General features: G+C 40.7%; 1 protein-coding gene across 1 annotated transcript; it reads right to left on the reverse strand.

Moving 5' to 3' along the window:
• Positions 1 to 100: 100 nt before the first annotated feature.
• Positions 101 to 8,329, reverse strand: AGR2 (anterior gradient 2, protein disulphide isomerase family member). The gene is made up of 7 exons (XM_050971729.1): positions 8,200 to 8,329; positions 7,831 to 7,894; positions 7,705 to 7,757; positions 6,667 to 6,740; positions 6,224 to 6,287; positions 5,733 to 5,816; positions 101 to 5,145 (listed from the first exon to the last, which is right to left on the reverse strand). The coding sequence occupies exons 1-7, from the start codon at positions 8,327 to 8,329 to the stop codon at positions 5,096 to 5,098; spliced, it is 519 nt and encodes a 172-aa protein (XP_050827686.1). The 3' UTR covers positions 101 to 5,095.
• Positions 8,330 to 12,706: the final 4,377 nt, after the last annotated feature.

The following is a 12,706-nucleotide window of genomic DNA, read 5'->3' on the forward strand; positions in this document are numbered from 1 at the left end:
TACTCTAGTAAACTTTTTTGTCTCCCATTTTCCTGTTAAGGTAAAAATAGAAGCTAGAGATGTTATTTTCTATAGTGCACATAAGTGTATGTTAATGACTACTGTAGTCTTCACCCCTCCCCTTTCCTGTTTGTTTTGGTTTTCTGGTAGCTTTAGAATTTTGTTGAGAATAAAAACAATGTTAATGAATATTGTCATTATGAGAACAATGAATGAAGAAAACCAGGAGAATGTAATCTGCAGCTGATTAACTTGAAGCTTTTTTCCCTTGACAAGTGAATGAGGTGTGGTATTTGCACAATCAATGTCTGTCATCTCTGATATAAGAAACTTGATGTCTGGAAAGTTGTTGTACAGCTATTTTTTTTAGATGGTGTAAAGTCATTGTTGTAATAACTCAGCAGTGTATATTTCTGTGTCATCTAGATAACAGTCTTGATTTCATGAGAGATTGAATGACATGTTAAAAAAAAAAAAAAAGAAAGAAAAACAGCAACAAAAACCAATGCTTTCCAGTAGTTTGTTTTCTGAAAACAAAGAATTCAAGTTAGAATGGTGCGTTATCCATGGAGAAAGTGTTGTCTGAGCTGAAGGGAAGCGTGGTCCCTCTTGCTGCCTGTGAAAGAAGTGTTGCATCAGCTGAAACAGCAGACATCTAAACACCCAAGGTGTGCAATGTCCTATTTGTTTCTAACCATACTGAATTGCAGATCTGCACTGCCCCTTTCCTTCATTCATTCTTCACTCAGTTGCTGCTGCTGTCAGAGTAGGCAGTTGCTGTAGCCTGAAAGACAAGTCTCCAGGAAGAAAAGGGGAAGAGTATTAAGGCCCTCTGCCAAGAAATACAGCACCTGAGCAAGGTGGAAGGGAAATCTGGAGGCAGACAGAAGTAAATTCTCAGGCAGTCTCCCTTTAGTAGAGAGATTCGTCCTTACTCCCACAGAGGAGGTAAAAAGAAGTTGAAACACTTGGCTATCAAAGCACTTCCAGATTTTCACAAGCTTAGTGCTTCTAAAGAAGAAATTGAGGTTTTGAAGGGGAAGAGTAGAACCTGAAAGCAGAGGGATGTCAAGAAGTTGCTATAGAACTGCTTCTCTCAGGTGTAGCTGAGTTTTCAGCATCCGTGGTCAGCACCTTCCCCTGGAGCTGCTCTGGGAGCTGCTGCTGTGCTACCCAGCAGCTGTGTCTGGCTCAAACACAGACCTGGAGATCCAGGGTAAGAGCCCACTTGTGTGCTGAAGCACCTTAAAAGCCTTCAGGCCAGCTGAAGTCTAATAAAATGTACACAGTACTTTTCTTCTCCAGTTGCTGTTCAGTTGCCCTCAGTTTCCCTCCAGCCATTCCCAAAATGTGTCAAGAGGACAGTGATGACCTCATGGCTGCCTTTAGGAACAGTTCATTTTCCTAGTCTACATGGGCTCTGTGTTTTTGCATTACAATAGTAAATCCAAGGAGTTGTCATATGGAGAGGGTTAATGAAGCTTAAAATAACACCAAATTTCTGCCTCAGTTTTGACTTTTTTCCTGATTGCTTTTGTAGTGCTTAGTATTTGGTGGTTCTGGTTCATAAATTTGGTAGATTATACTGGAGTGTAAATGTGCACACCAATGCAAAAATACTGAAAATATTACCACTTCCAAAACTCTCATGTCTCATAATGTGAATTTGTTTTAGTAGTCAGAACATAGATCAGTGGATTGTATTGAATGATTAAAGTTTTTCTATTGTATTAAAAATCCATTGTCTCTTTGGGATTGTGGTTAAGCAAACCCATCCAGCCACACAAACGTTGAAATTCCCAGTTAGAGGTGTGGATTTGCTTTCCAAACCTGATTCTGAAAGGGGATAGTAAAACACAATGAGTCTGACTTTGTTTTTGGAAGGTGAAGAGTGTTGTCTCTCAGAGAAAGTCTGACTCTATTGAGTATCCAAGAAGTGCCACACTATTCTGACATGCCAAACTAGAGTGATTAAAAAAGTTATTTATACCTATTCTTGGTGGGTTTTCTCACTGAACTTTGTTTCTTTATCTTCTTGAAAAACCTTTTCACCACTCAAAGATTTTTTGTTTTTTTCTAGAGATGCATTTTAATTTTCACCTGACTGCTTGAGATTTGGACTTCATTGTAACCAGATTTTCTAGAAGCTATTTACAGCAGCACAGTGTCAAAGTAATTGAGTGATTTAACTTGGAGCATTCTTACCACTTACATTAGATATCTTTTGGCTTTAGTTTGTGAAATGCTTTCTTCAAGTTGGTTATTCTGGAAAAATGTAGAACGATGTCTTCTTTCAAAATGCATACGCATTTTTATAATATAAAAACAAGTGGCCATAAAGCAATCTAATTCTTCTCCATCTATGTGAGAAAGTGAATCCAGATATTGACTAACATCCTGATACTACTGCACAGTATCTGCCACCTTTCACATTAAAATAACTATTACAAAAGGGAAGGCTTGTATGAATTGAAGTGATATCTGTAAAAATTTACCTTAAAAGCTGTAGCTGACAAGTGGAGAGGAATGAGTTAGTGTTCTTAACTTGCATTATTATTTTAGACCTAATTAATTAGAAGATTGTCTGAATGCTAGTGGAATTCCTAAAACCCCCATATCCATCCTGTGTACTTTGGGTTATCTAACGATCATATGTATTTTAGCAATGATTCTCAGGTTTTCCAAAGAAATTGAAAGAGGCTTTTTTAGGAATCTCAGCTTAATGCCTCTTTAAGCCCCCCCCAAAAATCTATATTTAGAGGTAAGGATTAAAAGAGCGGGATTAAGTTGACCATTTATTCATTAAAATTCTTGCAGATTTGGTTGTGGTGAAAAGTAGATGAGAAAAGCATAGCCTTGAGTGCAAAAAAGAAGAATTTCAGTTTCAAGAGCATTTATTTATACTTGCAGGCTGGACTAACTTGTGTTTGCATCTAGGCTTGTACATTAGTAGACCCTTGTAGGGTCTCTATGTGCCTCATATCCACTTACTGGATGCTATACATAGCATCAGTACCTCTTCTTAAGAAAATGATGCTACTTCCATAGTGTTATAAAAACAGCTTGTAAAACACGATGGCGCAGGCAGCTTTTTTTATGCCACGTAGCTCTAGCAAGAGTACTTTGGGTAAAGTAGGTGAAGATGATTCTGATAACCAGCTGCTCTGGCCTCCCTCGGTGTTGTCCCTCTGCTAAGTGATATGACCACATTTTTTCTGACTGATAAGTGATTCTAGAGATTATTTCTGCCCCCCACTGCATCTCTTTTTCCTCTGTCTTCTGGATGCTGCAATAGAAAGTAGCATCTTACTGAAGTGCTGAAGAAATGCTGAATTCTATGTTTGGGACCCTTTCCAGGAACCTCTTGAGGTTTTCCGGTAGGTAGGGCTCACAGAGCTTGCCAAAGACCTATTAGCAAGTACCTCCCTTCTGATTTTGCTGAGAGATTCCCTTGTGCTGAAAGCCTTGCTTTTCTCACCTGCCCTGCCCTCCCAAGTGTTTTCCTCTTGTAGTTGTGACAGTAATGGTAATAGAAGTAGTAAGAATGCTATTATTGCCAAAGAGCTGAGAAAATAATGAAGGCATGGTCCTGGCCAAAGTGTTTCTCACTGATGCTGCTGCTGAGTTCAGAGATAGCAGATATTTGGGGCTGGAAAGCCTCCTTTTTGTGTAAGTCTTTATGAAATGTATACTCTCATGGTGTTAATCTGTGGCGTTTATTTTCGTTCTGAGTTCTCGTGTCCCTTTTGGACTTAGAAATAAGCATTCATGAACCCAGTCAATAGTCAGTGTGGTATCCCTTTCTTAATCATCTCAAGGCTTTACTGAAATCTGATGTAAGCAGGGACATTTTAAAGGAAGCAGGCATATCTTAAAGTCACTTCAGAATACAGCCAGTTCAAAAGAAAAACAAGCTGCTGTATGCAAACAATCCCATGCTCTAGTCTCAAGTACTTTCCTGTGAAAGATTTTTACTTGCTAGCCTAGCTGTAAAGAAAGGGCTGATAATGAAAGCTCTACATTGGCTGGTGCTACTAGAAAATTATTTGAGATAAAGTAGGCTGAGTAATAGAGAGCTTAGCTAGCTTCTGAAACAGGAGATAAAAAGCTGCTTTCCTGTGCTGGGTCTGGCTGAATAAAGTTGATTCTCCTCACAGCAGCTTGTGTGGTGAATTGGATTTGCAGTTTTGGATTTGCAGCCACAACAGTGCTGATAACACAAGGTTGTTTTCTGTGGTTGCTGACACAGGGTCGAGGTCTTTGCTGCTCCCTCACACTGCTCTGCCAAGCAAGTAGACCTGGGCTGCAGGAGAAGTGGGACAGAGCTGAGACAGCTGATGCCAGCTGAATAAGGGGACACAACATGCTCACCATACAAACTGGGGGAGAAGCAGGAGTGGGGGCACATTTGGAGTGAGGGTGTTTGTCTTCCCAGGTCACCATTACATGTGGTGGGGCCCTGCTCTCCTGGAGGTGGCTGGAACACCTGCCTGCCTGTGGGAAGCAGTGAATTAATCCTGTGTTTTGCTCTGCTTGTGCACACAGCTTTTGCTTTACCTATTAAACTGTCTTTATCTGAATCCATGAGTTTTCTCACTTTTAATCTTCTGATTCTCTCGCCCTTCTCAGTGGAGAGGAGTGAGAGAGCAAGTGGCTGTGTGGGGCTAGGCTGCTGGCTGGGATCAATCCACAGCAGCCTTTTTCCTCCCCAAGTGCTTGAATGTAAAATGCAAGCTGTGGTCTCAAGCAACATGGTGATTTTACTATTTCTAATAATGGTAGACGAAGATAAAGCAAAAAAATGCAAATACAACAATGATTGTATGTAAACACTTGAAATGAATTTATTTTTTAAAAAATCATTTTTACAGTTGAATCATACAGCATTCTTCTGTATGCCTTAAAATAAAAGCCTCCAGCTTTTAAAAACAATTCCCAGTACAAAAGTGCTAATGTAAAACTGTAGTGTTTATATATAGAAACCATCACTACACATCACTAAATATCACTCTAAATAGTCTCTTCACCAGTATCAAGGTGTGGAGAAGAGATGGAACATAAGACTTCATAATATTTAAGGGCTTTCTTCTTCCCCTTACAGTTCAGTCTTCAGGAGCTTCAGCGCTTTCTGCATATTTGAATACACTAGAAATGAAATATTCATGCATGTTATTTTTGCTGCAACTTCCTCTGCCAGCAACCAAAAATGCTGCAGAGAAAATGTTGTTATTATTAAACTTTTAATCACATGCCTATTGCTATAGGGATTCAGATGCACTTACTCTTCCAAGCAATTTGTGAACATCATGGATTTAATTTTTACTGGTGAGAACATTCATTAATGCCAACACATGGGCAGAGACTGGAGCTGTGCAGCAGTGAGGGATGGCTGTACATCTTTCCCTGCTCCCAGAAGGTTTCCTGACCTGGCCTGTTGGGACTTGTGTGTGAGTTCTCACCGTTGCTTGCAGTGAGCACTGCTGAATTATGCAAGTTCCTACTGACGTATGCTTACTTTTAAAACAGATGGATGCTTAAAGCTCCAGGGCTCTGCCATCATTTTCTTCATCTCACTGAGTTTAAGTCTAGCATCCTGTTTAATTTTAATCCTGGCTAAATGTCTTTCAGCAAGTACTGACTGCGAGAATCTGTAATGCCTGGTGTTATTCCTTGTCGCATGAAAAATGCCACTTTCAGAATATTTCCAGAATGTGTCAGAACACTCTACTTACACAACGAAATGTCAGAGGGCTCATATGCGTAGAGACGGTTGGAGTATCTTCCAGTAATATCTGCTCTCACAGTCAGGGAAGGATCTGGGGGAAAAAGGGTGAGAGAATTTGCAGAATTTGTTATGTTAACGTTCAAGCAAAGGAAATAAAAGGAAATAAAGCTTTCTGCACTCCTGCTTGCTTCCTAAATGTTTCTGTGAGACATGTCTGCTTCTGCTGACTAAGAGATTGTTCTAACAGTGTCACTGACATTTCAGTTTTAAGTGTTGTGCTTGCAGGTTTATTAGGAACGGGATGAGCTGCCATTCCAGTGACTGTGGCATCAGCCATTGAGGGAGGAATGCTGGGCTTGTGAAGCTGGGCGGTATTGAGTCAATATTTGATCCACAGGACCAACTTGAACCTTTGTATTTGTCATGAAATACATTCCTGTTAATCAGCCTGAGCAGGGGCTCTGTTCTGAGATCAGCTTTGATGCTCAAGGTACTCACCTATGAACAAAACCCGAGGGACGTACTGGCCATCAGGTGCAAGGTTCTTGTCTGTGGTTTCGTACTTAAAGAAAACAGAGAAGTTCCTAGTCAAGGAGGGAATGTTACATGAATATTTTTTCCTTCACCATACTCTGTACTATGAAATACAGCTCAAATAATACATTTTGCAGTCTAAGAGATTCACTGTCTGGGATAGAGTTTTTTAACAGCTGGAATTGCAAATTGGTAAGAGTTTTTAAACTGTTATTAAACTTTACGTTCCCTCACATTCTGAGTTTATGATAGCTACAAATGAAAAAGACCTTCTTATGAAATCTATCATGCTTCAGCAGTGGCCATTTTCCTAGCCAACCCTAGCTATTAGACTCAAGTCAGAGAAGCCAGGATTAAAAGCAGAACTTTGTCGCTTTCACTTAATGAAGTGTAATTGGGAAACTTACCACAAGGTTCAGGAGAATGAATTTTTCAGCCAGTTTTTGTATATCTTTGTGCTCAGCAAATACCTTCTTGAGGGCTAAAGTAGAAAAGAATGGGAAAGAAAATGAAAAAGATGGCCTTGAAATATATTGTCCTCCAAGAAGAAATTGAAACAAAATGAGAATTTCCAGTTTACAACTGCATCAAACATTTCAGGTCATTCCATTGGAACATGATCCATTAATTTTTATTCTGGATTAAAGAGTAATTACAAGAGTCCAAAACCTCCCACCTTCCTTCAGAGAGTACAGCTGACTCTCAACTTCTCTGCTTAGCTTTGAATTTGAGCATTTGACCCTTCAATCCTCCTGTTCTACTATTGTGATTTCTGGCCCTAGATCTTAAGGCACTTGATAATCAGCATGTAGGGCTTGAGACTAAAATGTCTGCAAGGATGCAAATGCTTGACCAAAGACCCTTGTGCAGTTGCTGGAGCTATGGATGGATGCAAAGATCTTGCCATGTGGATTGACTCGCAGGAAGGAAGGCCCTCAGATAAATTCAAAGACACTGGGAAAAGAGCAGTCCCAGGGACCAGAAATCCTGGAAGAGCTCAGTTTCAGCCTGGATTGATTTAGTCCCTGGCTGGATTCAGTCTCAGTCACTGATGATATGGTCTGAATACGGTCTTTCTGACAAATTGTTATTTCTTGCTACTGGTCTTGCTATTGATTTTGGCTGATTGTGCTGTGAACCAAATTCAGATTTGTCAGAGGTTAAACCCTACTGACCTGTGCTCATTTCTGTATCCATTTGGTATCATACAATGCTGAATTACCATTTTTATTTTATTTCTACATACTGGAAAACACTTTCGTGTTACATTAATTTGAAGAACTCTCCCCATGGTTATGCAAGCTAGTACTTCACTAAGGTTTAAGCAGATTGGTGGCTGGTTTTTTTTTTTTTTTTAATTATTATTTTGAGCAGAGTTATTCCAGAAATTTAAAACAAGCTTTTTTTTTTTTTTTCCCCCCACCTCCCGAGTGCAAAAAGATTACCTTGGCTGTGTGGGCAGTCTTCCAAGTGGTGGATAATCATCAGGGGTTTCTGGCTGGAAAAGAAGAGCCCTGGTTAGGAGCGGGACAGGCACGGGGGGCTCAGGCTGGGCGCGGCGGGGCGGGTACCTGTGCTTGGAGCGGAAAAGCGCCTCCTCGTAGGTCTGCGTCCAGATGAGCTGGTCTCCCCAGCCTGCAGGAGGGACAGGGGACACACACACGCCCTCAGACAGCGCCTTACAAGGGGGCCGGGGCTCCCGGGTGCGGGTCCTGCCCCTGCCCGCCTCTGCCGGGGGTCTCGGAACAAACCCCCTGCCAGAGGGACTTACATCAGGAGTGAAGGAGGAGAGAGAGGGTGCTAGGACATACTAGAAAAGGTTTTGTAGAACGAATTACAAGAAAATTAATTTTTTAGTAGCTGAAATGTTAACAAGATTGAAATTTTTAAAAAAAACTTGGTGGAGTTTTTTTTTTTTTTTCAGTTGTGTTTTTTTTTACCTCTGGAGAGTGTCTGAGGCAGTTTGGGCTTAGCGGTGGTGTCCTTGGAATCCTTCTTGCCCGCATCCTTTGCCAGAGCGCAGGAGATGACAATGAGCAGCAGGAACACGGACACGTAATTCCTCTCCATGGCTGCTCCTGGAACAGGTGAGAGGAGCTGGGCTGGCTGCGGTGCCGCAGGTAAGGCAGGCAGGGCCGAGAAGGCCGCGGCTCGAACGGGCTGAGGCCGGGCTGGAAGGAGCGAGAGCTCCGGGCAGGGGCCTCAGGGCACGGGTGAGGTTTGCTCAGCAAGCGCCCGGAAGGGTTGGGCCATGGGTCTGCATGCCTGTGTTGGTAATTTCCCTCTCTTTCTTCATCTATTGAATGTGCTCGGTAAAATAACAGAGTTACAGCAATTCCAAAAGTCCTAAAAAGTTCACAGTTCTACCTGGATCTCCCAGCTGCAGGCGCTGAAAAGTTAATTTGTCTCCACTCTTCCCCCCCACTGAGTGGGAGCCACTCAAATGAGAAGTCAGAATATTTAAGCTAGACTTTAGAGTGAACATTAGCATAGACACAGCTTAATGGTGTTGTTGAAGCTTCCAGTCGTGTTTTTTCCCCTTAAAAATATCACCTAATCCTTAAACCCAGCCGAAGGTATAACAAAAGGAGTTGGGAGGAGTTGATGTGCGGCCCAGTGAAAACTGAAATAGAGTTTGAGGATAGAAGCAGCACAAAGCAGAGAGCTTTTCCTGAGCCAGGCAGGGACTTGGGGATGAGACAGGTCTGATTGAAAGCTCCTCAGCATTTCAGCTGAAGGGGAAAATCATTTCAGCAATCAATGTGACCCTATGTTTTCTTATTGTATTTCTTCCTAGAAACTAGATACAATATAATGGGTACAAAAAGAAGGTTTAGGATGTTCTAAAAACAGTATAGAACATTGAAAAAATTTCTTAACACACACACACAAAAAAAAAAAACCAAAAAAAAACCAAAAAAAAAACCACCCACCAACCTCACATAACAACCCCCATCCCAACAGGCTGATTGTTTTTAAAGTTCAGACAATGAAAACTAAACTCCAGGAAAACAGAAGTGTTTTTCCAGGTAGGAACTGCAGGAGGAGACATAAGCTGAGTTTCCACGAGCCATACAATGCTCTTTGCTACTGGGATGTCCAAGAGAGCTCAAACATCCAAAGAGTCCCTTTTTCATGGGTATGAAATACAACTTTTGCAGCAGACTGCATTTCTGCCTCAAGAAAAGCCTCCTTGGCAAGGAGGAAAATTGCATGAAGTTCAGTTAAACTCTGGATTGTCAGGGTTGCCTCAAATGCTTTAAAAAGAAAAATAAAAAAGTAAAAAAATGATGGACAACCAGGAAATAGAAGATCAGGCACACAAGGCTGTTGTGGAGGCAGCATGCAGAAAGCCAAGACAGAGGAACATTAAACTTGCTCCTTAAAAACTTCGCCTCTGGAAGACTACGTACACTTTTAAAAAGCTTTCCAAAAGAACCTCTCTTCTCCTGTTTTTTTTTTTTTTTTTTTTTTTTTTTTAACCTGCAAAGCCAGTCTTTCTCTAGACATTTTCCTTCACAACAGGTTGTGCTGGACTGTGCCTGCTCTGCTGCAGTCTTTCCTTTTGGCTGATCAGGTTCCCCATCCCCAGCTAGCTCGGGCTCACAGCTCCCTGGGTACCTGCTGAGGCAGGGACTGAGCAGTGCCTTACCTGGTTTGCTCTGCCAGACGCCTGCCAGGATGCAAAGGTGTTCCTGGTTTCAGTGTGAATGCCGCTGTTCCTACTGCCTATTTATGCACCTTCACACCCCAACTCCACCCACAAGCTTTGAATTTGAATACTACTTTCAAAGAGCTAAACTTTGTAGTTTTTACCCCACCAAAAGGTTCAGAGTTAATTTTGTAATTAAATAACATTAACGTTTCCTGTCAGATACTGTATCTAAAGCTCAGAGACATTTCTGTAGACTTTTGGGATATTTCTTGAAAGGTGATTTTAAAAAATTGGCAAAGATCCAAGTACAGGTAAGCTTAAGTCAAGACTCCTGATTTGCCTGAAGAGTGATTTGTCTTTTTTTGATTGGTTGGAAAAACGGTATGGGTTCCTGTTCTTTTAGTCCTTAGAAAAAGTTAAATTGATGACTCAGAACTGTGAATGTTAATTAGATAAATAACTGTGCACATTATACAGATATGTGTGCACACATGCACATGTAATAGCACATAGATTTGTAATCAAACCTAAAAAAAAGTTTGTAAAGGTCTCCACAAAAATGTATTTGGAAGCTATACTAAAAAACTGTGCTCATAAGCAGAGATCCAAGCCAACATTTAACTGAAATTCCACAATTAATTTGTTGTGTAGACATTTATTTTTAAACTACAACATGAACCCAAATCATCTTAGGTTTCGGATGCACATATAATACAGTGCAATGCTTAGGAAAATGAGATGTGGATGGTCATTCCCACTGCAGCACTGACTGCACTCAGTCCTTCTGCAGAAGTCAGTGCATGTCTGTCCTCAGCAATAAAGCTGTAACTATGGTATGTTCTCCTTGCTGCATGCCTCATGTATTTCACTGAGATTAAAATCATGTGTTCATGGGCAGTGAATGCTTAACATTTCTTAGCTGGCTAGATGAAATCCATCAGATATGGATTTTCCTGTTTGAAATTCACAGTGCTGCCTGATGGCTGCTAAAAGCACCCATTTGTTACAAATATACTTGAGAGAATTAAGAGCTTTTGGATCTTAGTGTGGATTTGATTTGTTTTTTGTTTGTTTTTTTTTAAATGAATAGTAATTAGGAAAACAAAGTGCAGAAGCAAGATGGTGAACTCAAGCAAAACAATTTATTGACTTCTACCATGCTTTGCTTAGCTGCTTGATGTATTAGGAGGGTGAAATCAAAGCTCCCAGGCATATCAGTCGTTTTAACTGCCCTTTTCTATGTTTCATAAAATAAGTATGTTTTCCTGAGAGAATTTGCGTATAAATTTCTTTTTCTCCTCCAGCACTTGTCCCTGAAGATTTAAAGATGTAATTTGTTTGCTCCTATATTGTCTATCCAAACTACATCCACTCAGCTTTTTTTTCCAAAACGTACACCAAAACAAGTCTCCAAGGTCCTTGTTTGGACCACTCACTTTGGACAACTTAGATTACATTCTAAATCCAGTTTAGTCCAGACGTAGAAGTTAACCCTGGGTACCCATTTTGGTCTCAGCTTAGACAATTCAGAATTTTAATTTAATACACTCTTGCTGACTGTCTTCTCAGGTCACATGTAAGACCATTTAGTAGTTTTAAAGCCCATAAAAGAAGTTCTAATTGCTCTCTGGTGATATGAAGAGATAATAAGCTGGTGGGTTCTCACTCACACAGCTTACAAATTATATTTTGTCTAAAAATGCATCCCCAGAGCTAAGCCCCTACCTGCTCCTGGCACCAGCCTTGGATGTATCTCCATTTCACTTGCACCTTTGCTTTCTCTTGTTTTCAGGGCATGCATTTATCTTAGCCTGTTTCCACACAGCCTTGTTCTACTCTGACAGAACTGTTTCCTGTAAGGGTCTCAGTAATTCAAATACAGCTACTCACAGGGACTTCCCTGCCGCCTCAAACCCAGTGACCTCCATGCAAGTAGTTAGACTTGTCTCCAGACCAGCTTTGTGCCTTGATATTGAAGAAAGGAGGGAGCTCAGTCTTTCCCAAGGCTCCCTTCTTTGGCCCTGAGATTGAGCAGTACCCAGCTGCCAAGTTTTTTTCTGGCCTTTTATAATGGGCTGCTTTCTCTGCCTGAGTGACTAAATCCTGCAGGACCTGCCCCAGAGAGCTTCAAATCAAACTGGACTATTCCAGAACATTTTTCCTCTTTTTCTATAAAGATCTGGTAGACCCCATTACTGTTAATATTTAACATCTTTACAAAACTAGCCATCAGATTTTTAATATATTTTTGCTTCCCCTGCCCTGAGGTGCCTTAGTTCATTATGTTATCCAGAAATTTGCACAGATTCAGGTGGCTGATTGTTACATCTGTTCTGAAGGTGTTCTCTGATGTTTTTGCTTTGTTTTTGCTTGTATTTTGTAATATGTAAGTTTTAGAATTCAGGTATTTCTCCTAATTTCATAATAAACATGTTTCCAAGTCTTATAATAAGTAGAATAAATATCAGAAATTTACATGGGAGGAATGAGAAGTAATGAAGGAGATGTGTACTCAGTCCCAGCCTAGCAATGCTCTGAGAAAAAGCCAAAGACAGACAGGTCTGGAAATCATTAATCTTCCAGTGCTCTTAAAGCTGAAGTGTATTGTAAGATATAGTGGTTGAAAGCAAACAAGATTTATTTGAGAACTGGTCAAATTTCTGTTGTCAGTGCTTTAATCACATACAGGTTTTTTTATTACCTGAAAGCTCTTCGGATGAAATTTTACTAAAATTTTCCAGAAAGCCTTATTCCCCAAAATTTAGGAGCTGAGCCACCCTCTTATCCCTATG

This window comes from Serinus canaria, chromosome 2 (genome assembly GCF_022539315.1).
Source record: "Serinus canaria isolate serCan28SL12 chromosome 2, serCan2020, whole genome shotgun sequence".
Classification (NCBI taxonomy): domain Eukaryota; kingdom Metazoa; phylum Chordata; class Aves; order Passeriformes; family Fringillidae; genus Serinus; species Serinus canaria.

Coding starts and splice junctions, on each gene's coding strand:
- AGR2 (XM_050971729.1), bottom strand. CDS start 8,329: ATGGAGAGGAATTACGTGTCCGTGTTCCTGCTGCTCATTGTCATCTCC. Junction 5,817..6,223: donor CCCTCGGGTTTTGTTCATAG/GTGAGTACCTTG, acceptor TTTTTCCCCCAG/ATCCTTCCCTGACTGTGAGA. Junction 5,146..5,732: donor GCCCTCTGACATTTCGTTGT/GTAAGTAGAGTG, acceptor TTTCATTTCTAG/TGTATTCAAATATGCAGAAA.